Here is a 27,923-nt window from a genome sequence, read left to right as displayed (position 1 = left end):
TCTTATTTATTTATTTGATTTATTCGATTTTTCAAAAATATATTATTTTATATATCATTCGATATATAATTATTTTTTAAAACAACGGCAAAAGACACTTGCCACTCATCAAAATTTATTTATTTTTGTCAGTCAGTCAAATACGTATGGGTAGTATCCACAGATTTTATAACTCTGTTTATATTACACGAGAAGGGCACTAATGGCGTTCCCGCGCTTTCTCTTTCCCCAAGAATGAAATGTTATGGGCGTGGCCAGATCGTGGGCGGGGCTAACAGAAAAGGACTCTGGCGATGAAGGGGGCGTGGCGTCCTCTCTCCCTCTCTCTTCCCCCTCCCACCTCCGACGTGAGGAAGCTTCATAGTCATACCATCCCGGAAACCCAGACGGAGAACTCCGATTGGCTGGAAGCGTTCAAAAATCAAAGGCTGGGCGGGAAAAAAAAAGAGGGGAGGAAGAGCTGGGCGCACGCGAATGGTTCTTTTGCCCCCTCCCTTTTCTTCCCTGTTGTGGTCTCCTCCTCTGCTCATTCGCCGCATGCGCACCAGAGAGGAGGCAGGTGCCCGAAAGGGAGGGGGGAAAGAGGAGGAGGCGCGCGCAGCTCCCCCCTCATCCTCCTCACCCCTCCCCCGCTGACTCGTCAGCTGGCGGGGCTTTCCCGCCTCCGTCGCTTCAGAAGCCCCGCCGGGCAACGGCTGGTCGCCGGCTGAGCGAGCCCGAGCGCTCCAGGTGAGGCGACGGCGGGAACGGGGTGGAGGGGGAAAGAGAAAGCCACAGTGGCGGAAAGAGGAGAGGAAACGGGGGCGGCGGGAAAGGAAGGAAAACTGACGCTCTCCGCTCTGAGGGGAAGCGAAGCGGCCTGGGCGGTGCCGTCGCCGCCTCTTTGGACGCGCGCTTGCGCAGCCATGCGAAGGCGGGGCCTAAGGGTGGGCGGGATGGAGAGGGCGGAGTTTGCTCGTCCCGCACGTGGCGGAAGTAAAGTGTTCGCAAGTAATTTTTCGAATTAAGCTTCCCGCTTCGGAAGCGGGAGGCGGCCGGCTTCCCCCCTCCTTTTTTATTTTATTTTATTTTATTTTATTGTTTTTTTATTTTATTTTATTTTATTATACTTTTATTTTATTTCTATGCCGCTCATTCCAAACGGATTCCCAGATTTCATCTGAGCGCCTGGTCAGCCTCCCCGTCCCCTGGAAAGCTCCCCCCCCCCGGCCTTTAAACGGGCTTGGCGTCTCCGACCTGTTGGAGGAAGAAGGGTGGGGTGAATGCGGCTCTCGCGTGTCAAAAGCAGGCGCCGGGGGGCAGCTGCGATGGGTGGGTGTGTTGTGTTAGTATAGGACTCGTTAGCAAGTGTGTAGAGCCGAGATCACCAACTGGTGGCCCGTGAGAAAATGTTGGTGGATATTGCCACTAAATGCTATTGATCTTTTAAAATAAATTCATATTAGGGGTCAGCGGGATTTAAAATTATGAATTTCGCCTACAGGATTCTCAACCTTTCTAATGCCAGTTCCTCCTATCTATCTATCTATCTATCTATCTATCTATCTATCTATCTATCTATCTATCTATCTAATTTATGTATTTATCGAACAAGTATAGGATAGTAGTTTGTATAAGCATAACTTAAGTAGAAAGTAATGATGGACAGGGACAGTAGGCACAATGGTTCTTCACTTAAAATTTAGTGACATTCGAAGTTACAGCGGCCCTGATCAAAGTGACTTATAACTGTTTTCACACTTGAAATGCAGCTGGCTTGCAAACTTGATTGGGTTCAGAGAAGGATTTCCCCTCTAGTAAAAAGCACGGCTGACTTGAGTTTTTGTTGTAACAGTCTGTGTTTATCTACAATGATATACACTAATCTACTTTGTGTCAGGATACTACATGCATCCATAAACAAACAAACACTTCATTGTTACTCCCTTTGTAGCACATGAATCTAGAGCAGGGGTCTCCGACCTTGGCAAAACTGGCTGAGGAATTCTGGGAGTTGAAGTCCACAAGTTGCGAAGGTTGGAGAACTCGGGTCTAGACAGCGGGGGGGGGGGGGTATTATTTTCCAGAGCAAGCCTAGACCTGAATTTGAGAGCCATCAACTTAATTTATGCTTCTTTCTTTTTTTGCCCTTATCTGTGGTTGTTGGAATTTCCCCCTCCTTGGGACAAAATCAGTTAAAACCTGGAAAGCCCCTGGCTTCAAACCTCACCTCCAAAAACCCAGCACTCAATGAAACCACCTTAAGGAACTGTTGTTATATGAGTCTTATTTTTTAACTTTCCCAAAAGTGGGGGAATAACTACCTCCCCACAAAGAAGGGGTCCATGTGGCTGGGGTTGTAATGGGATTTTTCAACTTTTCCAGTTGTGTGTACAGATAGTCCTTATAACATAGAGACTTATGACCATAATTGAGGCTAACATTTCTGTTGATAAAGGGCTTTTTCCTCCATTTTTTATTTTATTTATATATTGATTAGATTTGTATGCCGCCCCTCTCCACGGACTCTTTCTTGCCACCTTTGTTAAGGGATCCCTGCAGTTCTTAAATTAAGGAAGCCATTGTTTAATGAAGTTGGCTTCCCTATTGACTTCTTGCCAGGAGAATAATAATAGTAATAATAATAATAATAATAATAATAATAATTTATTAGATTTGTATGCCGCCCCTCTCCGAAGACTCAGGGCGGCTCACAACAATGATAAAAAACAATATTATAATGGCACAAATCTAATATTAAAAAAACTAAAACCCCTATCATAATTAAAAACCAAACAGCACATACATACCAAACATAAATTATAATAAGCCTGGGGGAAAGATGTCTCAAATCCCCCATGCCTGGCGGTATAGGTGGGTCTTAAGTAGTTTACGGAAGACAAAGAGGGTGGGAGCAGTTCTAATCTCCCAGGGGAGTTGATTCCAGAGGGCCAGGGCCACCACAGAGAAGGCTCTTCCCCTGGGGCCCGCCAAACGACATTGTTTAGTCGACGGGACCCGGAGAAGGCCAACTCTATGGGACCTTATTGGCCGCTGGGATTCGTGCGGTAGCAGGTGGTTCCGGAGGTACTCTGGTCCAATGCCATGTAGGGCTTTAAAGGTCATGACCAACACTTTGAATTATGACCGGAAACTGATCGGTAGCCAATGCAGGCCACGGAGTGTTGCAGAAACGTAGGCGAATCTGGGAAGCCCCACGATGGCTCTCGCGGCTGCGTTCTGCACGATCTGGAGTTTCCGAACACTTTTCAAAGGTAGAGAGCGTTGCAGTAATCGAACCTCGAGGTGATAAGGGCATGAGTGACTGTGAGCAATGGCGATCATGTGACCCTGGGACGCTGCAAGCTTCATAAATACGAACCACTTGCCAAGCATCTGGATTTTGATTATGTGGCCATAGAGAGGCTGCAAAGCATAAGTCACTTTTTTTTTTAATGCTGTTGTAACTTTGAACGGCCATTAAACGGACTGTGGTAAAGCCAGGGCTAACTATACTAGTTCCCAGAATCCCACCATTCCTGAGACTTCTGGGAAGTTGATCTCCCCCCCTCCCAGATTGTAGGGGGAGTCCAGATTGCATAAGACTCTGATGGTTGCAACCCTGCAAAGGCTGTATGACCAATGGCCTGCTGAGCTAAGAAAGGTCTACCTCCAGACAGACCCGTGGTTCTCATCCTGGGGGTCAGGACCCCTTTGGGGGTCGAACGGCCATTTCACAAGAGTCGCCTAAGATCACGGGAAAAGACAAAATTCCCACAGTGTTGGGAACTAAGGATTCTATTCTGGCACCTTGGAACTTATTTTTACAATCTGACCAATCAGGTGTTTACAGTGGGAGTGTCCTTCTGACCTTCCTGCCAATCGGCTTCGAGCTCTGTTGGGAGAATTGGTGCTAGACTTATGGTTGGGTGCCACCACAACATGAGGAACTGTATTAAGGGGTTTCAGCATTAGAAAGCTTGAGAACTGACAATATTTAGTAGATGACTTATATATACTAAGTTGACCTAGATGAGGTTGGGGCATGGGTTTTTTGGTGGGGAGAAAAATAACTTTCTGCTGCACGAATCCCAGCGACCAGTTAGGTCCCACAGAGTGGGTCTTCTCCGGGTCCCGTCAACTAAACAATGTCGCTTGGCGGGACCCAGGGGAAGAGCCTTCTCTGTTGTGGCCCCGGCCCTCTGGAACCAACTCCCCCCAGAGATTAGAATTGCCCCCACCCTCCTTGCCTTTCGTAAGCTGCTTAAAACCCACCTCTGCCGCCAGGCATGGGGGAATTGAGATACTCTTTCCCCCTAGGTCTTTACAATTCTATGCATGGTATGTCTGTTCATATGTTTGGTTTTATAATAAGGGTTTTTAACTGTTTTAGTATTGGATTATTATTATTATATGCTGTTTTATTGCTGTTGTTAGCTGCCCCGAGTCTGCGGAAAGGGGCGGCATACAAATCCAATAAATAAATAAATAAACTAAGAAAAAAAATTGTAATTAAACTATCCACTCAGGGAAGGATTTAGAGAGTGTAAGAGGAAGTAGGCAAGAAAGAGTGAGAGGAGAGGGAGTAGAAGGGGAGATAGAGAAGTAGAAGGAAAAAAGAAGGAGGGGGAGATGGTAGGAGGAATGGGGAGAGAAGGTGTAAAGGTAGGTACTGGAGGTGGAATAGCCATCTGAGATAGAAAGAGGGGAGTGGAGAGAGGGACGATTGAGATGGATTAAATAATATTTAAATTAAAATTGGAGTGCAACTTGGGTAATTGCACTATTGTTTCTTTTAAGTGATAAATATTTGTATATTGATTCTTATTGAAGGTATATGTACCCACCTCTGCCGTCAGGCATGGGGGAACTGAGATATTCCCTTCCCCCTAGGCCTTTACAATTTATGCATGTTATGTTTGTTTGTAGGGATGTTTGGTTTTACAATAAGGCTTTTTTAGTTGTTTAGTATTGGATTTATATGATGTTTTTTATTACTGTTGTTAGCCGCCCCGAGTCTACAGAGAGGGGCGGCATACAAATCCAATAAATAAATAATGTGATGTATTCTTTTTTATGTTATAGATAGATAGATAGATAGATAGATAGATAGATAGATAGATAGATAGATAGATAGATAGATAGATAGATTTTTATTGGCCAAGTGTGATTGGACACACAAGGAATTTGTCTTGGTGCATATGCTCTCAGCGTACATAAAATAAAATATACATTTGTCAAGAATCATGTGGTACGACACTTAATGATTGTCATAGGGGTCAAATAAGCAATGAAGAAGCAATATTAATAAAAATCTTAGGATATTAGCAACAAGTTACAGTCATACAGTCAACATGGGAGGAAATGGGTGATAGGAATGATGAGGAAAAAAAGTAGAATAGAAGTGCAGATTTAGTAGAAAGTCTGACAGTGTTGAAGGAATTATTTATTTAGTAGAGTGATGGCGTTCGGGAAAAAACTGTTGTGTCTAGTTGTCTTGGTGTGCAGTGCTCTGTAGCGACGTTTTGAGGGTAGGAGTTGAAACAATTTGTGTCCAGGATGTGAGGGGTCAGTAAATATTTTCCCCGCGGAGGAGAAAAATAGCAAAAACTTTTTTCAAAAAAAAAGAAGAAGAAAGGTTGAGAACCACGGAGATAGACGTAGACTAATCTAGTCTAGAAGTTCTTAAATCTGTTGTTTTCTAGTGCGTAATTGGCTGGCTAGGAATTGATTTGGAAAGTTTGAGGGGTTGACCTCAGGAGGGAACTTCGCACATGTTGAATGAATCAACCGAGCATCGGTATTCGAGGCAGGAGACGCTTCTGAGTCATTGTGTATTTCTACTTTTCGTTTGGGCCATGCATGCATGCGTCTGTCTATCCCATCCAACTGCTTCAAGAAACCCTTCAGTGCAATTCTGCCTCCATGCTCCCTACCAACATGCATCAGCAGGCGTCGGACACTCGAAGAAGACATGCAGCAGGTATGGGGTTGGGCAGGGGGGCAGTTGTTTGAACTGGGTGCTGCAGTGGAGTGACCCATTGCAAAAAGAGCATGGACTTTCCTGTCCTTCAAATCAGTTAGACTTTCTGCCGCCTACTCTCAATGCTAGCAACTGGAGGGGCTTTCACAAAACAGCTCAGTTCTAAAGGAGGAACCTTCGCTTGACCCTCTCCTTTCATGTGACCATCCATATAGTCTGGAGGACAGAAGGAAAAGGAGAGACATGATCGAAACATTTAAATATGTTAAAGGGTTAAATAAGGTCCAGGAGGGAAGTGTTTTTAATAGGAAAGCGAACCCAAGAACAAGGGGCCACAATCTGAAGTTAGTTGGGGAAAAGATCAGAAGCAACGTGAGAAAACATCATTTGACTGAAAGAGTCGTAGATGCTTGGAACAAACTTCCAGCAGACGTGGTTGGTAAATCCACAGGGACTGAATTTAAACATGCCTGGGATAAACATAGATCCATTGTAAGATAAAATACAGGAAATAGTATAAGGGCAGACTAGATGGACCAGGAGGTCTTTTTCTGCCGTCAGTCTTCTATGTTTCTATGCTGCTAGCCAAGTTCTCACAAGGCCTCGATTTCATGATGAAGATTGAAAGATCTGGGAGATCGGCTCACTGGTTAGACTGGACTAGAAGTGGACATCTTAGTGGACCCCATAAGACAGTGAGGGCGATCCTTTTTTCCCTCGGGTGCCAAAGAGCGAGTGTGGAGGCTATCGTGCAAGCACAAGTGCCCACGCCCATAATTCAATGCCTGGGGAGGGCGAAAACAGTTTCCCCCACCCCCTCTGGAGGCTGGAAACGGCCTGTTTCCCAACTTCTGGTGGCCCCAGTAGGCTCGTGTTTCTTCCTCCCCAGGCTTCCCTGGAGCCGGGGAAGGGTAAAAACGCCCTCCCCCATCCCCCTGGAGGCTCCCTGGAAGCCAAAAACGACCTCCCAGAGCTCCTGCAAGCCAAAAATCAGCTGGCCAGCACACCCATGCGTGTTGGAGCTGAGCTTGGGTGCCAGCAGATATGGCTCGTGTGCTACCTGTGGCAGCCATGCCATAGGTTCTCCATCACTGCCATAAGAGACCTGTCATTGTCTAGTTTGCTCAAAGAGAACCTTGCCTGCTTCTCTGGTGTTTATGCCCAAACCAAGTTACTTCTGGTAACCTCTTTATAGGCCAATTAAGGCTTCTCCTTGTTTTTGAGGTGCTTAATTTATTTTCGCCAGATTGAATGTAAATAAAGTGAGTCCTCAACGTATGGTCACAGTTGAGGCCCAAATTGATGTTGCTGCATGAGATATCTGTTAAGTCAGCTTTGCCTCATATTACGACTTTTCTCGCCACATTTATAAATCATTGCAGTTAAGTTAGTATCCCGGTCGTGAAAGTGAATGTGGCTTCTTCCCATTGAAGACCCTCGGCAATTGGGAGGGGGCTGCTCTCCATAGGGAACCGAGACATTGTGTCTGCAGCATAATTTACGGGAGGGGAAGCTACACCACAGGGTGCAAAAAAAAAATAATGCCATGAATTCTGAGTAAGGCGCCATGAGAGGGAGGAATTCCCCAGCTTGCGAGATGAATCGGTTCCAAAGATGAAATGATTTCAGTTATCATGTCAAGTGCTGTGTATGTTCCTTCTCCCTCCTCCTCCTCTTCCTCCTCCTCATCTTCCTCCTCCTCTTCCTCCTCCTCCTCCTCCTCTTCCTCCTCCTCCTCTTCCTCCTCCTCTTCCTCCTCCTCCTCTTCCTCCTCCTCCTCCTCTTCCTCCTCCTCTTCCTCCTCCTCCTCTTCCTCCTCCTCTTCCTCCTCCTCCTCCTCTTCCTCTTCCTCCTCCTCCGTCTCTCCTTTCAAAGCTGACTGTTTGAATATGCAATTAGCCCACCAAGCAAACTTCTCTGTGGCGAGGAGAAGCCGTAGATTCCAGAGAGGAATGCTGTGTTCCTGCTGCCCTATCATAATAAATGGGGGCTCAGAAGACAGAAACTGAACTATCGAACATTTCACAACCTCTCAGGATGGGAAGTTTGGAGCAGTTTCCTTTTTCTTTTACGTGGGGATTTTTTTTTTTAAAGCCCCTCTGCAGTCCCGTTCAAATGACTTCCCCCAGCCAACCTGCCGGGGATGTAATATCGTATTATTTACCTTTCTGCCTGGGCACTGATGAAAAGCCACAGCTCGCTGTGTGGTTTTTTTCCCCCCTCTCGCGTCTCCAACGCCCGAGAAATCTTCCTGCTTGCAGTCACTTCCTAAACACGGTGGACCGGATGTTACCCAGCGGCAGCTGGCTGTATCAGCAGGGCTTTGCGCAAATTATAATTAACCCTGTTTTGTACTTGGGAGAGAGCCTGAGCTGAGCTCTGCTTGAAACAACAACACACTGGCAGCAAACCGTATCTGCTATCAGAGCCAATTCAGAGGAATTCTGGTATCAGTCTTGTATTGGCAGTTCTGTGTTAGCAAAAACTTCAGAAGAGAAGGATTTAGGGGTAGTGATTTCTGACAGTCTCAAAATGGGTGAGCAGTGCAGTCAGGTGGGAGGGAAAGCAAGTAGGATGCTTGGCTGCATAGCTAGAAGTATAGCAAGCAGGAAGAGGGAGATTGTGATCTCGCCATATAGAGCGCTGGTGAGACCCCATTTGGAATAATAGTGTCCAGTTCGGGAGACCTCACCCCCAAAAAGATATGAATCAAATTGAACGGGTCCAAAAACAGGCTGCAAGAATGGTGGAAGGTCTTAAGCATAAAACGTATCAGGAAAGACTTCATGAACTCAGTCTGTATAGTCTGGACTCTGGAGGACAGAAGGGAAAGGGGGGACATGATTGAAACATTTAAATATGTTAAAGGGTTCAATAAGGTTCAGGAGGGAAGTGTTTTTAAGAGGAAAGTGAACCCAAGGACAAGGGGGCACCATCTGAGATTAGTTGGGGGAAAGATCAGAAGCAACATGAGAAAATATTATTTTACTGAAAGAGTAGTAGATGCTTGGAACAAACTTCCAGCAGACGTGGTTGGTAAATCCACAGTAACTGAATTTAAACATGCCTGGGATAAACTGTATATCCATCCTAAGATAAAATACAAAAAATTGTATAAGGGCAGACTAGATGGATCATGAGGTCTTTTTCTGCCGTCAGTCTTCTATATGTTTCTATGTTTCTATTCAGTTGACTGAGTTTCATGTTTAATGAAAATAATAATAATAATAACAACAACAACAATAATAATAATAACAACAACAATAATAATAATAGCAATAACAATAATCAGAGCACTTGGTGCCATGTCCAAGAATTTCACAAAACACATCAAGAAATTGCAGCTTTCTACAATAACACCAGTGGAACTGCAAAAAAACTGTTACTCAGAACATCATATATTTTAAGAAGATACTTGGCTGATACCTAGGATGCTAGCAGCAATCTGTATCAACCATTAGCACCAGTCAGTGCTATTTGTGACACTTTTTAAAATGTTCAGTTGATTGAGTTTCATGTTTAATGAATAAAAGAGATAATAAATTAGATAATATTAGATTTGTGCCTGTAGAATATTGTTTTATCGCTTGTTGTGAGCCGCCCCGAGTCTTCGGAGAGGGGCGGCATACAAATCTAATAAATTATTATTATAATTATTATTATTAATAAAACACTTGCCTTTTTCATAGATGGAAGCTTTTCATAGATGGAAGCTTTGGTGTTTTGGCAAGGCTACTTGGGGCAGGGTGAAGTGGACTTTGGTATAGGTTCCTGCTCATCCTTTCCCAGCTCAATGCGTCTCATTCTCATTTAAGGCTACAATTTCCATTGGCCCCAACTGGGAGCGAGGATTGGGTCAAGTTAGCTTTTATGTGTGAAAGATCCAGAAAAGCACATTTAAGGTGGGAATGCCGGAAAGGTCTCGAATGCATAAAATGTTCTTTAGGTTTTCATCACTTTGCAATCCCGATCGAGGATTGAAAGAGAAGAAATAGTTCCTCACTCTTGAAAGAGGTTATAAGAGATGGAGTTAATAGGAGCCTGTGTTACTTATGCTGGCAGGATTTCATTTGGGTATTTGTAGAATCTGCAGTTTGTTTGTGGTGCCAACAACCAACCTTGCATGATTATTAATAGGTCACTTGTGAATCCAGGTACTTGGGTTAATTGCATAAACAATAGTTGTGGCATCTCAGGAATATAACCAGGGTCTTCCCTGATCTCTGTTTGCCTGAAGCACAGCCATTCCTCCATTATTATTATTATTATTATTATTATTATTATTATTATTATTATTATTATTAATTGGACTTGTATGTTGGACTCGAGGCGGCTCATAACGTATCAAAAAACCAATATGCAATAAAACATCTGAAATCCAATTAATATAAATGACTGATCTAAAACCAGTCCAAGAAAGCTAAAACAGATTCAGATCACAAACATACTACATACTCATTGGCCAGGGACTAGTCTAGTGAGAGGCCCTAGTCCTTTACTGCATCGAATGCTACAAAAACATACCATACTTTTTGGAGCATAAGACACACTCTTTTCCGCCCTAAAAGAGGCTGGTAATTTGGTTGCGTCTTATACTCTGTAGCTTTTTTCCCCTCAGCCCTAACAGCTCTTACCTTGCAGGTTCTTTCATTGTTACTCTCTGCAAAGAATGTTTTCCAACCCCTGTGTTTGTAGGGTTTTTTTTTCATTCTCTACTTTGTATGCTTCTTTCCAGCTCTAACCAGGTGCTAACAATGTTCCCAGTTCTTACCCGCTTGCAGGTTCTTTCATTGTTACTCTCTGCAAAGAATGTTTTCCAACCCCTGTGTTTGTAGGGGTTTTTTTTCATTCTCTACTTTGTATGCTTCTTTCCAGCCCTAACCAGGTGCTAACAATGTTCCCAGTTCTTACCCGCTTGCAGGTTCTTTCATTGTTACTCCCTGCAAAGAATGTTTTCCAAGCCCTAAGTCTCTGCAGGGTTTTTTCCATTGCTCTACTTGCTCCGAATGTTTCTTTCCAGGTGCTAACGATGTTCCCAGCTCTTACTGGCTTGCAAGCTCTTTCATTGCTACTCTCTCCAAATAAGGTTTTTTTAAAGCCCTCACCAGGGGATAAAATAATGTGCTGTCTAAGGACGCTAGCCAGATGAATGCCTGGTAAGCAGACTATTTCCCCTGTTTTCCTCCCCAAAAACTAAGGTGCGTCTTATACTCCAAAAATACGGTACTTGTTCAGTGGAGTAGAAATAAATAATACAAAGAGAAGCTAATGCTTTGTTGCGCCTGAAGCCGATCGCATCCTTTCAGACTGGCCTTATGGAATGGTTCCTCTAGATATTTCTACTGTGGGTCAAAATTTGAGTACATTTTGCTAGCAAGTAGGACAGCAAAAACGGGAGACCCCGTTGTCAGAAGACCCTAGAAATGTGAACAAGTGCTTGGGGGGGGGGTGCACAGGAACTGTCTCTCCATTGGTGGCACCTGTCTCCCAAACGGCACCGAGTGTGTTTGCACGTATCTTTTTTTCCCATTGGTTGATTGGTAGGTTGCGGGAAGAGCCAAGCCTTGGAAGCTTTTTCCTGGTCAACAATTAAGAGGCTTTTTCTGTTTCAATGTTTGGGGATGGGATGGGATGCCCGAATTTTGCTTCCTTTCCCTCCCTGCTCCCCCTTTTGAGTTGTTTTGTTATATTGTGAAAATTTATTTATTTTATTTTATTTATTTATTGTATTTGTCATACAAATATAGTATTGTATTGTAGTATGTTGTTTGTTTATTTATTTATTTATTTATTTACTTGCTTACTTACTTACTTACCGTACTTATTTATTTATTGGATTTGTATGCCGCCCTTCTCCGTAGACTCGAGGAGGCTAACAACAATGATAAAAACAGCATGTAACAATCCAATAATAATACAACTAAAAAACCCATATTATAAAACCAAACTTACACACAAACATACCATGCATAACTTATAATGGCCTAGGGGGAAGGAATATCTCAACTCCCCCATGCCTGGCGGTATAAGCCGCCCCGAGTCTTCGGAGAGGGGCGGCATACAAGTCCAACTAATAAATAAATAAATAAATAAATAAATAAATAAGTGAGTCTTGAGTAGTTTGCGAAAGACAGGGAGGGTGGGGGCAGATCTAATCTCCGGGGGGAGTTGGTTCCAGAGGGCCAGGGCCACCACAGAGAAGGCTCTTCCCCTGGGTCCCGCCAAACGACATTGTTTAGTCGACGGGACCCGGAGAAGGCCAGCTCTGTGGGACCTTATCGGTCGCTGGGATTCGTGCGGTAGCAGGCAGTTCTGGAGGTAATCTGGTGCAATGCCATGTAGAGCTTTAAAGGTCATGACCAACACTTTGAATTGTGACCGGAAACCGATCGGCAGCCAATGTAATAACATAAGTATAAAGTAGAGATAGAAAAGGTAAAAAAGACATTAAGACAGGAACGGTAGGCACAAAGGTGCACTTATGCACGCCCCTTACAGACCTCTTCGGAACGGGGAGAGGTCTATTGTAGATAATGTAAGGTTGAAGATTTTGGGATTGGGGGGAGAAACAACAGAGTCCAGTAGTGAATTCCAGGCGTTGAGCCCTCTATTGCTGAAATCGCAGTCTAGTTTGGAACGATTTACATTTAGTTTGCATCTATTGCATGCTCCTGTGTTGTTGTTGTTGTTAAAGGTGAAGTAGTCGCCAACAGGGAGTACATTGTGATGATTTTATGAACAACAGTTAAATCAGTTCAGAGGCGCGTAGCTGTAAATTTTCTAAACATAGTACAGTAGTAATAATAATAATTTAATAATAATACTTTATTAGATTTGCATACTGCCCCTCTCCGCAGACTTGTAATTGAAGTCTGGAGGAGTAATAAAAACAACGAAAACAAAGGCAGAATATAAGGAAAAGCAGCTGGATGACAGATTAAATAGATGGAAAACCAAAGCTTTGCACGGACAAAGTGTTGGTCATCACCTATAAAGCCCTTCATGGCACCGGACCAGGGTATCTACGAGACCGCCTTCTGCCGCATGAATCCCAGCGACCGGTTAGGTCTCACAGAGTGGGCCTTCTCTGGGTCCCATCAACAAAACAATGTCATTTGGCGGGGCCCAGAGGAAAAGCCTTCTCTGTGGCGGCCCCGGCCCTCTGGAACCAACTCCCCCCCAGAGATTAGAATTTCCCCCACCCTCCCTGCCTTTTGTAAGCTCCTTAAAACCCACCTCTGCCGTCAGGCATGGGGGAACTGAGATATTACACATGCTATGTTTGTTTGTAGGGATGTTTGTTTTTTACAATAAGGGTTTTTAGTTGTTTTAGTATTGGATTTATATGATGTTTTTTATTACTGTTGTTAGCCGCCCCGAGTCTACGGAGAGGGGCGGCATACAAATCCAATAAATAAATAAACACTTGAAAAACACAGAAGGAAAATGCAATGACAACTTTACACAGTCCTGGCTTAAAATGGGATCCGTCCAGAAAGAAACGGGAAGTTTAATACTCACTGCTGGAGAACCAGCACTACAAACTAATGCCCTCAAAGCAAAGATACCAAAATCCACCGACAACCTGTCCTATTGCTCTCCTATATCTCCTATACCTTTCTTCTATTCCTATATCTCTTTTTCTATTCTTTCATTGATATGTTCTATTCCTATATCATCTCTTCTATTCTTTCTTAGATATATTTTACTATGAGTATATGAGTACTATATGTATGCCCACTAAAACCCTCATTGTGTATTGGACAAAATTAATCAATCAATCAATCAATCAATAAACCCAACCTGCCGACTTTGCAACGAGAAGGCTGCAACTATTTCACACTTAATATGTGAGTGCAGCAAAATCCGAACGGCACCAAGTGTGTTTGCACGCATCTTTTTTCCCATTGGTTGATTGTGAGGTGGCGGGGAGAGCCAACCCTTTGAAGATGTCCCCTGGTCAAAGATCAAGAGGCTTTTTCTGTTCCAACGCTCGCTCGGGGATGGGGTGCTTCCTTCCCCTCCCCGCTCTCCCCCTTTGGACTTATTTATTTCTTCAGTGTGTTTTTTGAAGTTCCCTTTCCTGGCTTGCAACGGCCAAGTTTGGTGGAGGAGCGCCTTGCCTTTCGCCTTCTAGGGGTTGGGGAGGGGAGAGGGCCGGGCCAGCCAGGGGGAGGAGAAGGAAGTCTCTCTCGCTCTCTGGGAATGCGATGAGCTTGTTCCCCCACTCTGTAAACAGCCTGGTGACTCATTGCATAGCTATGGCACTGGAGCGATGCGTATGCTAAGCCATGCTGCGCGTTTGCGCCTACCCCAGGATAGGGAGGAACGGCGGCGGCTGGCCCCCGGCCTTGCTCTCGGAAAGGATTCCCGGAGAGACCCCTGGCCTCGGCATCCTGCAGGTGCCCCCTTCCTCCTCCCCCGAGGAGAGGTGCCAACGTTGAGCAGGCTCCTGGGACACCCGGCAACCGCTTCCAAGCATGAGGGCAGGAGAGGACGGCTGTAAAGGAATGACCACGGGCCTGGGGAGAGCGTTGCAAGTCCAAGGTAATCCTCCTCTCACCCCCTGAAGCCCCCACCCCTCTTCTTCCTCCTCCTCCTCCGCCGTCTTTCCCTGTTGTGCAGCTACCTTGGAAGTTTTGCACCCAGTGCCCCTGGTCCCAAGGCCTGTAGTCCCTTTGGAGGAAGCCGAAAGTGGTGTGGCCACCTTTGCTGTGTTCTTCTCCCCCCCTCCATTGCTCCCAGCTGTGATTGCCCTGAATGACACCTGTCACTCGAGCCGTGGTCCTTCCACGTGTGAAGTTCAGGCGGTTTGTATTCTAGGGAGAAGCGCTGGGCGGCTGCAAAGGATCCGTTGGGCATCATGACCCATGGTTTTTATTTTTCCAGCAAACAAAAAAAACACATGTTTCTCTTGTCCTGCATTTGCCTCCCTTCTCTCTCTCTCTCTCTCTCTCTCTCTTCGCACAGGTTTCCTGCTCCGTTCCCAACTCTTCCTGCTTGGTTTAAGAATCTAGGGTGAAAACAGCTTCTGTTGGTTCTGTTTCTGTACAGTTAAAGCTTTGGAAGTTAAACAAGCTGCGATCTTAGAAGGCTGCACTGAGATGCTTTGGCTTGGCTGAGTCGAGGGCGGTGGGGACGAGGTTCCCCCCTGCGCCTTCCCTCCTCGGAGGCTCCGACTGCTGCTCTGTTTTTAAACATAGAAGTCTGATGGCAGAAAAAGACCTCATGGTCCATCTAGTCTGCCCTTATACTATTTCCTGTATTTTATCTTAGGATGGATCTATGTTTATCCCAGGCAAGTTTTAAATTCAGTTACTGTGGATTTATCTACCACGTCTGCTGGAAGTTTGTTCCAAGGATCTACTACTCTTTCAGTAAAATAATATTTTCTCATGTTGCTTTTGATCTTTCCCCCAACTAACCTCAGATTGTGTCCCCTTGTTCTTGTGTTCACTTTCCTATTAAAAACACTTCCCTCCTGGACCTTATTTAACCCTTTAACATATTTAAATGTTTCGATCGTGTCCCCCCTTTTCCTTCTGTCCTCCAGACTATACAGATTGAGTTCATGAAGTCTTTCCTGATACGTTTTATACTTAAGACCTTCCACCATTCTTGTAGCCCGTCTTTGGACCCATTCAATTTTGTCAATATCTTTTTGTAGGTGAGGTCTCCAGAACTGAACACAGTATTCCAAATGGGGGTCTCACCAGCATTCTATATAGCGGGATCATAATCTCCCTCTTCCTGCTTGCTATACCTCTAGCTATGCAGCCAAGCATCCTACTCGCTTTTCCTACCACCTGATCGCACTGTTCACCCATTTGGAGACTGTCAGAGATCACTGCCCCTAAATCTTTCTCTTCTGAAGTTTTTGCTAACACAGAACTGCCAATGCAACACTCAGATTGAGGATTCCTTTTCCCCAAGTGCATAAAAGGGGGACCCCGGGCATTGCAGGGGGTTGGTCTTCAGTGGGGCAGCTCTTTGGGGCCGAGGAGGAAGGGCTGGGCCAGGGGATGTCTGGTGACCGGTGGGAAATGGGGTTTTGCCCCTCTGCCTCCCTCCCCAGGCAAGAGCCACCGACCTCTGGGCTCCAGTTTTGCCTTCACCACTTGAGGATGGGGGCAGCGAATGGGGCTTGGCTGCAGGTCAAGCCAGCCAGCAATAATCCCCCTCCCAATGCCCTCCCAGCCCCCTCACCCCCCTCTTCTCTCCCTCCCCCAGGCGTCCAGAAATGCATGGATTTGTTGACTCCCTCTATCTCTCTCCCCCCACCCTCCAATGCCTTTGCACAGAGTTGACCCCAAGTCATGATTTGCTTTTGGGCTTCTCTTGTTTCCATGGTTACCGTCTCAGGGCTGGCTACTTTCCCAAGGTCACCATAGCAACTATCGGAAGGAAATCATGCTTGGGATGCTTTGGCGAGATGTCGTCTTTTCTCCTCTTTTTTTCCTAAATTTTTTTAATTTTCTTGATAACGATTAGAGCCTGTGACATTTGGTGGACGTGCATGGAGAGCCAGGGTTTCCGTTGCCGCTGGCCCAGCCTTCTTTGCTTCTTGGACGGGTGGTGGGTGGCGGTCCAGGGAGGGAAGACCCTCCGCTCCGGCGACGGTCTCCTATGTCTGGCGCCGCAGCCGAGCCTGTGCATCCTGGGCACGTCAGCTTTCCATGTTCGAGCCCGGCTGGTGTGGCCTAATCTGGCGGGGAGAAAGAAGCCACTGTGATGTCACAGCTGCATTGCCCTCTCCACCGGTGGTAGGTACACACACGGTTCTCTGAAGCTGCTCCAGGGGTCTCATCCTCCTCCTCTTCCTCCTCCTCCTCCGTGTGGTGTGATGCAGGTCGAAGGCTCTGCGCTGAAGTCTAGACAGTCGGTCTCGGAGGTAGTTGAGAGTCCCCGAGGTGAGAGTGAAGGGCAGCCGGCGTGCGCGGAAGGGGCATCGCTGCGGGGTCACTTCCCCCCACGCTGGGGGACCGGAGGGGCTCCTTCCCTTCAGCCCAGTAAGGCAAGCGGTGCCTCGTTTTCTCTGCTGGCGAGACCACTCGTCCTGCGCATCTGTCGATTTGTGCTGCCTTGCAAAGGGAGCAGTGGAACAGGTGGGGCTGGGGAGAGGTCGGGGACTTTGCTGTCTTCCAGGAGCCGGAGAGAGAGCGATGAGCCCTTGGTGGGTTGTTTGTTTTTCTCCTTTTTTTCAAGCGACGGGGCGGCGGAGAGAGGCCGCGCAAAGTTGGATTTTGGAGGTGGCATTCTCCTGCTTTGGAGAGAGGGAGAGCGCAGAGAGGGCGAACTTGGGGCTAGCGGGAGAGGTTTGGAAAAAGGGGGGGGATTGGCTCTGGGGAGGCTGTCGCGAGCTGACTTTGAATCCCTGGACGCACCGAATTCTTCTGGATCCAGGAATTCCATCTCTGGAAACTCGGGGTCTGGCGAGGGACCAAGATTCAAACGGCCATCTGTTTTTCAAAGCCAGGATGAGGAAACAGCCTTTCTGGGTGGCTGGTGGTTAAAATGTGCCGTTAACGCTGGGAAGTCATCTGAGGACTCTGGGTTCAACAGTGTGGAAAGTCTAGCCTCGCTTGCAGCGTGGAAGTCAGGAGCGACTTCCTGGCCGGATCTTCCCGGAGAGAAAGCTTGGGAAATTCCTGCTGCCATCATTTCTCTTTTCGTTACGGCACCCCGGATTGGAGATAATAAGGGAAACCGGGAAGAAACGTTGGTTCTCATAGAAGCTGCTTTTAAAAAAGGAAGAAACATAGAAACATAGAAGATTGACGGCAGAAAAAGACCTCATGGTCCAGTCTGCCCTTATACTATTTTCTGTATTTTATCTTAGGATGGATCTATGTTTATCCCAGGCATGTTTAAGGAAGGAAGGAAGGAAGGTTAAGGAAGGAAAGGAAAGGAAGAAGCTAGGAAGGAAGGAAGGAAGGTTAAGAGAAGCAAGGAAGGAAGGGAAGAAGAAAGGAAGGAAGGTTAAGAAGGAAGGAAGGGAAGAAAGGAAGGAAGATTAAGAGGAAAGAAAGGAAGGAGAGAAGGAAGGTTAAGGAAGGAAGGTTAAGAAGGAAGGAAGGGAAGAAGAAAGGAAGGAAGGTTAAGAGGAAAGGAAGGAGAGAAGGAAGGAAGGGAAGAAGAAAGAAAGGAAGGAAGGTTAAGAGAAGAAAGGAAGGAAGGTTAAAAAGGAAGGAAGGGAAGAAGCAAGGAAGGAAGGTTAAGGGAGGAAGGAAGGAATGTTAAGAGAAGAAAGGAAGGAAAGTTAAGAAGGAAGGAAGGGAAGAAGCAAGGAAGGAACGTTGCTGAAAAAAGTGACTTATGACTTATGTTTTTCACACATTCGACTATTGCAGCCTCCCCATGGTGACGTGACCACAATTCAGACCCTTGGCAAACGACTCACATTTATGACGGTCGCAACATCCCGGGAGTCACGTATTTTTCTTTTGTGACCTTCTGACAAAGTCAGTGGGGAAGCCAGGCTCACTTAACTGGGTTATTCACAACCGCAGTGTTTCGCTTAACAACGGGCGGCAGGAAAAGTCATAAAATTGGGCACAACTCACTTAGCAACCTAAATTTTGGGCTCCATTGTGGTCGCAAGCGGATGGGTGAGAACATTCCTAGGGAAATCTAGGGATCCTGAGACGTGGGTGGATTGAGTGGCGTAGGAGGAAAAGCTTAGAAGGCAGATTTTTTGCAAAACAACAAAACAACCTCTAAGAAACATTGTATTTGTATTTGTATTTATTAGATTTGTATGCCACCCCTCTCCGAAGACTCGGGGCGGCTAACAACAATGAAAAGACAATGAAAACAAATCTAATATTTAAAATAATCGTAAAAACCCCAATTTAAAGAACCACTCATACATATAAGCATACCATGTATAAATTCTATAAGCCTAGGGGAAGGGAAAATTTCAGTTCCCCCATACCTGACGACAGAGGTGGGTTTTAAGGAGCTTGCGAAAGGCAAGGAGGGTGGGGGCAACTCTGATATCTGGGGGGAGCTGGTTCCAGAGGGTCGGGGCCGCCACAGAGAAGACTCTTCTCCTGGGTCCCGCCAAACGACATTGTGTGAATTAGCGCTGCCAGGACAGGTGCCTGTCTTACGTTTGAAAATGCATCCTTCTTTTCTCTGGAGCTGATCCTTCGCCTGTTTTTTCTCCCCTTCTCTCGTTTGCTCCAGTTGCAATTTCTGAGCAATTCTGTCCAGGTGACTGTGTCCAGGTTATGACGACTAATCCAAAGCCAAACAAAACATTTAAGGTAAGGCTCAGTTGGATTTTGTTTTTCAAAGTGGCATCTTCAGTGAACTCAAAATGCCAATCCTTGAGTCCCCACTGTCCTTTGTCCCTTTTCCAAGTCTGTGCCCCAAAGGTAAAAAACGAGGGTGTCTGTCTTGAACATCTTGACCGCTTTATTTAGCCACTAGAAACCTCCTTCACATTGGACATTGGAAATACAAGAAAGAGACAATACTGAATTCTACCAAACCTGGAGCAGGTGGTATGATTGGGTTAATCAAAAAAAAAATATTTAAAAGCTTAAATATCTATAATACAGTCAAATTTCCCACCATTTGAAAGTACACAAGAAAAAAAAAGTAAGCAATCTTAAGCTGTAGCAAAAATGTCAACAGGTAGGTTGGCAAACGTGTAAATTGTTGAGTGTTTAAGACTTGATATATAACTAATTATGAATGGTGATGTCTATATGTCTGTATAAGTTGTGTTTTGTTTTTGTCTTTGTTTTATGGTATCTGTGTATTTTTCTTAATGTCAATAATTAATAAAGATTACTTTTTTTAAAAAAAGGAAACCTTCGCTTTTAACAAAATCAAGATGTCTGACTTGGTTATACAAATATTCTAAAGGCAAATTCCTCATCAGAGAGTTGGGGTACTGTAATGTTATGTGGGGATTATCTTGGGGACCCAGGAGAGGAGAGAGATGCTATCTACGACAAGGATTGGATAAGACAGCGCAAAGCCCAGAGCTGCATAACGGGCAAAGGTTGACTCAGCCTTCCATCCTTCCGAGGTGGGTCAAATGAGGACCCGGATTGTGGGGGCAATAGGCTGGCTTTGTTAAAAAGGGCTATTGCTAACCTGTTGTAAGCCGCCCTGAGTCTAAGGAGAAGGGCGGCATAAAAATTGAATGAAGAAAGAAAGAAAGAAAGAAAGAAAGAAAGAAAGAAAGAAAGAAACCCAGAAAAGCACGTCCCTAACTTTTCAGGCTGAAAAAGGAGATGGCGGGAGATTTATACTTTCAAGATTCTGCTAACGTAGCCTTCCAACAAAGTGAAATTAGCTCATGTGGTCATGTTTCCTGTCTGGTCTGTCAGAGGGTTGACAGTTTGGCCACTTGTGCTAATTACAGAAGCAAGTCAGTTACAGAATAACATGAACTTCTTCAAAATCGTAATAACTGTAACGTTGTGCAATATCTTTATAAGTGAGGAGGACACTCCGGACCGAGGCTAAAAGGGAAATTGCAGGCACAAAATAGCAGATTGGGTCAAAGACAGTTATACCAGCGACTGGTTAGGTCCCACAGAGTCGGCCTTCTTCGGGTCCCGTCGACTAAACAATGTCGTCTGGCGGGACCCAGGGGAAGAGCCTTCTCTGTGGTGGCTCCGACCCTCTGGAACCAGCTCCCCCCTGAGATTAGGATTGCCCCCACCCTCCTTGCCTTTCGTAAACTCCTTTAAACCCACCTCTGCCGTCAGGCATGGGGGAACTGAAACATCTCCCCCTTGCCCATGTTGTTTTGCTGTTTGATTGATTGTGTGCTTGTTTTTTATATATATTGGGATTGTTTTATGAATTTCTTAACTTAAAATTGTAATTGGATTGGTGGGCATTGGATTTGTCACTATGTACTGTTTTTTGCTATTGTTGTGAGCCGCCCCGAGTCTGCGGAGAGGGGCGGCATATAAATCCAGTAAATCTAATCTAAATCTAATCTATACTACATCTCATGGACATTAAAAATGGTGGTTTTTTCCCTTTGGATTCTCACTCAGAATTCTAAAAATAGCTGAATTCATTCCTACTGGTTGGTCTTGACAGCGAGCTGGATGTTGAACTCCGGGAAATTTTTGGGGCTGCCCACCCAGAATACTTCCAAGTAGATGGTCTGGTGGTCACGAAAGGGCAACCATGACCGGTAATGCGTGGGCTTCTAACCTTGGCCACTTTTAAGACTTACGGATTACGACTCCCATGTTCGAAAACACTCTGTCTCTTCCTTTCTTTTATCTTTAATGTCGATCTGTCAGTTACTGTACAATCTAATTATTTTTTTTTTAAATTACATCTTCTATAGCAGAGGTCCCCAACCTTTTTTGCACCAGGGACCGGCTTTAAGCTAGACCAGTTTTCCATGGCCCGGTGGGGGGGGGGGGGAGCTAGCTGTCAGCGGCGCCGTAAAAGGGGCGATCAAGAGAGGAATGGGTGAATGAATGGACGGAGGGTGGGAAGGAAGGAAGGAAAGAGGGAAGGGACAGGAACAAAAGAAGGGTGCAAAGGAAGCAAGGAAAGGTGTGAAAGGGGAGAGTAAGAGAGGAAGGAGTGAAAGAAGGGAATGAGGGAGGAAAGAAGGGAGGAAGGAAAAGGAAAGCAAGAAATGGAGGGAGGAAAGGAAGGAAAGAAAGAAAGAAAGAAAGAAAGGGGGAAGGGACAGGAACAGAGGAAGGAAGCAAGGAAACTTATGAAAGGGGAGAGTAAGGGAAGAAGGTAGGAAGGAGAAAGAAAAGAAGAAATAGAGGAAGGGAAGGTAAAAGAGAGAAAGAAAAAGAGCAAGAAAGAAAGCAAGAAAGAGAAAGAAAGAAAGGCAACTTCAAAGAAAGGCTCACTGAGCATCTCTCACTCTCTCTCTCTTTCTATCCCTCTTTCTTTCTTTCTCTTCCTTTCTCTCTCTCCTCTTCCTTTATCTCCTCTCTCTCTCCCTCTCTCTTTCTCTCCCCCCTCTCTCCCCCTTTCCCTCTCTCCCTCTCTTGCTATCTCTCCCCCCTCTCCCTCTCTCTTTCTCCCTCTCCCTCTCTTTCTCTCTCTCCCCCCTCTCTCTTTCTCTCTCTCTCCCCCTCTTTCTCTCTCTTCTTCTCACTTTCTCTCTCTTGTTTTCTTTCTGTCTCTTTTGCTTTCTCTCTCTCTCACTCTTTCTTGTTTTCTTTCTCACGCTCTTTCTCTCTCTTGTTCTCTCTCTTGCTATCTCTTTCTCTCCCCCCCTTTCTCACTGTCTCTTTCTCACTTTCTCTCTATCTTGCTGTCTGTTGCTCTCACTCACTCTCGTTCTCTCTCCGTTCTTCTCAGCAATGACGCGCGCACGCCCTGCCCGCCTCACCTTTGCGAGAGCACTTTCGCCCCGGGCTCTCAGCAAGGGGGTTTGCAGGAGAGGCGGGGCCGGCGAAGGTGATATTGAATGTCGGGGGAGAACGGGCGGTTGCGCGCGCTCCCTATCCCCCTGCTAGCCCACTCGGAATATTCAAAATAAGAAAAGCCTTCGCCGGCATTTCCTCTCGACATCAAGGAGGCGCAGCGGCGGGCGGAGAGAGGGAAGGGGGGGCAGCGGCGTCCCTCCTGGCCTTGGCGGGCCGCCCGACCCTCCCCACCTCCTGCAAACGCGGTGGGCGGCGGGGGGAGAGCGAGGAGCCGGTTCTGGCGGGCGCGGGGCTTGGCTGGCTGGCGGGGGGAGCGCCGCTGGTGGTGCGGAAAGGCCGAGGGGGCCCTGGCGCTGCGGACCGGCTGAAAAGCCCCAACGGCCCGGTCCCGGTCCACGGACCGGCGGTTGGGGACCTCTGTTCTATAGATATAGTCTCATTTTTCCAATAGTACTGTGCAAATACCATACTTTTTCAGAATATAAGACACACCTTTTTTCCTCCCTAAAAGAGGAATGTTGCTTTTTTCAAAGCCCTAATTATGTGCTAACGATCTTCCAAGCTCTTGCCTTGCAGGTTCTTTCATTGTTACTCTTTGCAAATAATGTTTTCCAAGCCCTTGGTCTTTGTAGGTTTTTTCAGTGCTCTACTTGCTCCTAACGTTTCTTTCCAGCCCTAACCAGGTGCTAACAATGTTCCCAGCTCTTAACCAACTTGCGAGCTCCTTCATTGTTACTCTCTGCGAAGAATGTTTTCCAAGCGCTAAGTCTTTGCAGGGTTTGTTTCCATTGCTCTACTTGCTCCGAATGTTTCTTTACAGGTGCTAGCAATGTTTCCAGCTCTTACTGGCTTGCAAGCTCTTTCTTTGTTACTCTCTCTGAATAAGGTTTTTTTTTTAAGCCCTAACCAGGGGATAAAATAATGTGCTGGCTAAGGAAGCTACTCATATGAATGAATACTTGATAAGCAGATTCTTTCCCCTATTTGTTGTTAGCCGCCCCGAGTCTACGGAGAGGGGCGGCATACAAATCCAATAAATTATTATTATTATTATTATTATTATTATTATTATTATTATTATTATTATTATTTTTCTTCCTCCAAAACTAAGGTGCGTCTTATGCTCCTGTGCATCTCATACTCCAAAAAATACGGTATATGTTCCCTTTATCCTACTTCTCTGGTACTATACCTAACAAAAATATTTCTGGCTTGAACCAAGATTGGAGAGCCCTGACCAAGTGTGACATAATCACGAGTTTTGTCCTGTTGGTGTCCTTTAGGTCAAGGAGGAGTCGGGAGAAAACGCCCCGGTGCTGAGCGACGATGAACTCGTCTCGATGTCTGTGCGAGAGTTGAACCAGCACCTGCGAGGTCTCACCAAAGAGGAGGTGATTCGCTTGAAGCAACGGCGGCGGACGCTCAAGAACCGGGGCTACGCGGCCAGCTGCCGGATCAAGCGCGTGACCCAGAAGGAGGAGCTGGAGAGGCAGCGGGTGGAGCTGCAGCAGGAGGTGGAGAAGCTGGCTCAGGAGAACAGCAGCATGAAGCTGGAGCTGGACGCCTTGCGCTCCAAGTACGAGGCCCTGCAGACCTTCGCCCGCACCGTGGCCCGCGGCCCCATCGCCCCCACCAAAGTGGCCGCCACCAGCGTCATCACCATCGTGAAGTCCGCCGGAATCTCCTCCAGCTCCGTGCCGTTCTCGGCAGCGTCCTAATGTCCAAGGCGGAGAGAGAACTCGCTGCCCGGCTGGAAGGGAGGACTTCTCGGCGCCTGCTCTCTCTCTCGAATCCGACGCCCGTCTTTTTCCCCCCCTCGAAAAGGAGCCTGCCAACCAGGTAGCGGCAGAGCCTTCGGAGGGGAGTTGGAACCAGCTGCTGTTGCCTCTTCTTCAGTAAGCCCTTCGCGGCTGAAGTAGAAATTCCGTATCCTAGGAATCCTCGTGGCCCTGACCGACACGAGGTATTGAAGGAATGTGTGGTCAATGAGAATTTCAAACGGATAACATGGTAGAATCGTCAGGCCATGGGGAGGGGGGCGGGAATAATCTCTCTTCTTCTAGTTAGCAAAAAGAAGAAGAAGAAATAGCAGCCCCACATCGTAGCTACCTTGACAGGTTGTGGGCGATCAAGGCTTTCGGACAGTGTACATTTATGTCTGTGCCATTATCCAGGTTCTAGGGCAGTGGTCCTCAAATTTTCATAGCCCAAGGTATTTTTCTCTCCAAACTCAGAAAAGCCTTGGTGGGTTTGAATGTCCACCTCGTCGTCTGGTTCCCTGGTGCTGCTCCGTCCCCCGCTGGGAGTCCTTTTGGTCAGGGGTCCGGCGAAATGAAAGAGCGTCTACAATGCAAAAAAAAAGATAATGTCACTGAAGCTGCTTCCCATAATGTGCCTGTGATTTGGGTCTCCTTTTTTTTTTTTATTGTGATGGTGCGGCTTCCAAACTGTACATTTATGTCTCTGCCATTATCCAGGTTCTAGGGCAGTGGTCCTCAACCTTTCTAATGCCGCGACCCCTTAATGCAGTTCCTCATCTTGTGGTGGCCCCCAGCTATAGGTTTAGCGCCAATTCTTCCAACAGGTCTTTCAGCTGATGGGCAAGAGGTCAGAGGGAAAAACCCCCCTTAAACGCCTGATTGGTTGGATTGCAAAAACACGTTCCGAGATGCCAGAATAGAAGCTTTAGTTGCTAACACCGTTGGAGATTTGTCTTTTCCCGTGGTCTTAGGCGACCCCTGTGAAATGGTCATTCGACCCCCAACAGGGGTCCCGACTCCAAGGTTGAGAACCACTGTTCTAGAGTATTGTAGGTGGGGCGGGGCAGGAAACATACAGAGCGCAGGCAGTGTGGGGCTGGACTTGGTAGCCAGGGTGTGAGAGGGGAGAAAAAGGTAATTTACCAGAATAGGAACTTATGGGAAAGGATAGCGCTATAAAACGATGCCTTTGAATCAGCATGGCTTAGAACGGTGTTTCCCAAGCTTGGCCACTTGAAGATATTTGGACTTCAACTCCCAGAATTCCCCAGCCAGCGTGCATCTATGAAAGAAGAGCTGCCGACGTTGTGAAGGGGGTGGGGGGTCAGATGGCTGAGCCCCATCCCGACAAGGATAAAAATGGATTTGGCCCCATAGAAAAATTGAAATTGAAAAGACCACAAATTAAATTTAAGCTTAGGAACGTTCATACACACACACACACACCCAAAACCAAGCTAGCAACTCCGTCACAGTTGATTTAATTTTTGTTTCTTGAAATCCTCCAGAATTTTGTTTTGGAATCTATCTACCTACCTACCTACCTACCTACCTACCTATCTATCTATCTATCATCTATCATATCTATCCCTATCTATCTATCTATCTATCTATCTATCTATCTATCTATCACGAGAAGCTGGGGAATTCTGGGAGTTGAAGTCCAAATATCTTCAAGTTGCCAAGGTTGGGAAACACTGACTTAGAAACATGAAAGGTTTGTGAATCAAAGACAAAAAATGGCGATGGTGTGTTTGGGTGAGGAAGATTCAGAAAGAAATATAAATCCAACCCACAGCCTTATCCATAATATTTCCACTGCCGCCGCTGCCCCCTCGTTCTGGTGCTCTTTAACATCAAGAGATGTCAAAAGTGAACGCAGAGCGAAAAGCAGAAAGAATTGGGTCTAAAGGTCTGCAGGGAATTGGGCTCCTCACCATAACGCTCAGCAAGCTCAAAGATGAGAGGAACATGGGGAGGTTTAAAAGTGAGTCCTCTGTGGAGGGGTGGGGGGAGTTCGAAGGCAAGTTAAATCGGTGGTCTTGTGGTTCTGAGAACCGGGGAGAAAACCGGAGCTCGTCACCAGGGCGAGAAAGGAGGGGTGTCGGCTGCTGCTTGTATGTGTGCGAAGGAGAAGGAGAAATGAGCTGGGTTTGCTCTGGGGGTTTGAGAAGGTTGTCCGTATGGAGAGCAGAGAAGAGAGGAAGGAAGCGCAGAAGGCGGAGGGAGGGAGGGAGGAAGGAGGGTTAGAGTTGGGATGTGGGTGAGGGCTGATCAAGAGAAGGGAAAGAAGGAACTTGGAGCTGCGAGGCGGGTCAGTTGCCCTTTCAGAGTCCTCTTGTGCCATTTTGTAAGGTTTCTTGGGTAGAGAGGTCACACACTTCCAAGGTCTCTTCAGATGGGTCGGTAATATAATTGCTCCCCCCCTTCTGCTTGTCTAAAGCCAACCCACCCGAGATAAATTTCCAATCTTCTGTTGGAAGCTGGGAGGCAACATTTACCTGGTGGCACCATCCAGATGTTCCACCTCACCGGCTTCAGGAGTATGATTCCTATTGCCCAGGTGTGTCTTCACCTGTTTGGTCATCTCCTGTCTGGTCAAAGGCGTCCCCTCCATTGAGGTTGGATTCGAACTGAAGACCTTGCTTCCTCAAACGCTAGTTCCTGAGGTGTTTTCTTCAAAACCCCCACTTACGTTCCCTTGCAACTAGTACTGGTAGATGGTGACCTCTCTTCTTGTGGGGGCATTCATAATTGAAAGCAAATACGGAAGAGTAGCTGGCCCTTAACCTTGGTGTAGGTGTTGGGGGTGGGGTGAGGGAAGTGCACCCTGAGTAAAGTTACTAACACTGTGAATATAGCACTAGGGGTGGTCGGGCGCTTGGTCTTGTCTCACTCCTTCAGCCTATGCTAACTTCTTGGCACTTCATGTTCTTCTGTGCCATTCAGTAGTTTTAGTGGTGAGGAGGGGGGCTAATTTTGACTACCAGATTAGGAAGAAGGAGCAAAGCTAATGGCTATGTGTCCACCTCGCTGGCTTCAGATTAACTCACAAGGGAGGGTCTCCCTCCGGCCTCCCCCAACCCTCTTGAAGACCAGTGAACGTCTGGTGTTTATCCGTGCTGCTTTGGACGCCCTTAGAAAATGTTTGAGGAAGAAAAAGCAAATTGAGTCGCTTTATGTTGTTTTCCCTCTGAAAACGTCCTCTGGAACGTCCAGGGTTCTCTGCAGGCTTCCCGAATCCTTAAAAAGCAGAGGAAGAGGTTAGATTGCACTGTCTGAGTTTCAGAAAATAAAGGCCAAGTGGCCCGATGGGACAAAAGAATATGGGAAAGGTCAGCTCCTTGCCTGCCTCCTCCAGGGCCACCTGGAAGCTGAGCTCTGGAAAACGAGGGCCGAGTTAACTGGGCTCCACAAAGATGGAATAGATGTTTAGAGGTGACTTCCCCAACCTGATGTCCCCCAGAGATGCCTCACTACGTTTCTCCTCGACCCTTAGTCAGCGAGGGCCATGATGTTGAAAGCTGCTACCTCTGAGGAAGACATGGAAAACTGCCCCGTCGTCCACCCTAAATTATAATGGGGCTCTTTCTGGATTGGCTGAATGCTCCCTGCAGCTCTTTGGCTCTTAGCTTTGTTCGCCCCCTTGCCATGCCAAATTGAGGTCCACCCTTCTCTCTGGTGTTGGGTGGGCAACCTTTGGCCAACTCCAGAAGAGGTCCTCCATAGTTGTGCGATGCTTCCTTGTGACTTCAGAAGTCTTCCCCTAGCCCAGGGGTAGGCAACGTTGGCTCTTCCATGACGTGTGGACTTCAACTC

The 27,923-nt window shown here is 46.5% G+C and overlaps 2 protein-coding genes across 5 annotated transcripts in view; one reads left to right on the top strand and one right to left on the bottom strand.

Moving 5' to 3' along the window:
- LOC139172350 (lysosomal alpha-glucosidase-like) overlaps positions 1-8,238 on the bottom strand; it is a 34,289-nt gene extending 26,051 nt beyond the window's left edge. The window contains exon 1 of one of the 3 annotated variants that reach the window (XM_070761375.1): positions 8,127-8,238. Coding sequence is in view for 1 of the 3 variants with exons in the window: in XM_070761373.1 (XP_070617474.1) it covers positions 371-539 (169 nt within the window). In the remaining 2 variants the exon portion in view is untranslated. Of the gene's footprint in view, positions 1-370; positions 711-8,126 lie in introns of those variants that run through there. The other 2 variants (XM_070761373.1, XM_070761376.1) reach the window with 2 other exon arrangements.
- Positions 421-27,923, top strand: MAFK (MAF bZIP transcription factor K). Of its 2 annotated transcripts, XM_070761394.1 has the most exons (3): positions 421-729; positions 19,151-19,230; positions 23,628-27,923. In XM_070761394.1, exons 2-3 carry the CDS (start codon positions 19,195-19,197, stop codon positions 24,060-24,062), a joined length of 471 nt encoding a protein of 156 aa, XP_070617495.1. In that variant the 5' UTR covers positions 421-729; positions 19,151-19,194; the 3' UTR covers positions 24,063-27,923. The 2 variants fall into 2 exon arrangements, with proteins under 2 accessions (XP_070617495.1, XP_070617496.1); XM_070761395.1 differs by lacking the exon at positions 421-729 and having other exon boundaries at positions 19,149-19,230.

The sequence above is a fragment of the Erythrolamprus reginae genome, chromosome 9 (genome assembly GCF_031021105.1).
Source record: "Erythrolamprus reginae isolate rEryReg1 chromosome 9, rEryReg1.hap1, whole genome shotgun sequence".
NCBI lineage: Eukaryota > Metazoa > Chordata > Lepidosauria > Squamata > Dipsadidae > Erythrolamprus > Erythrolamprus reginae.
This window is presented reverse-complemented; position numbering and strand designations above follow the sequence as displayed.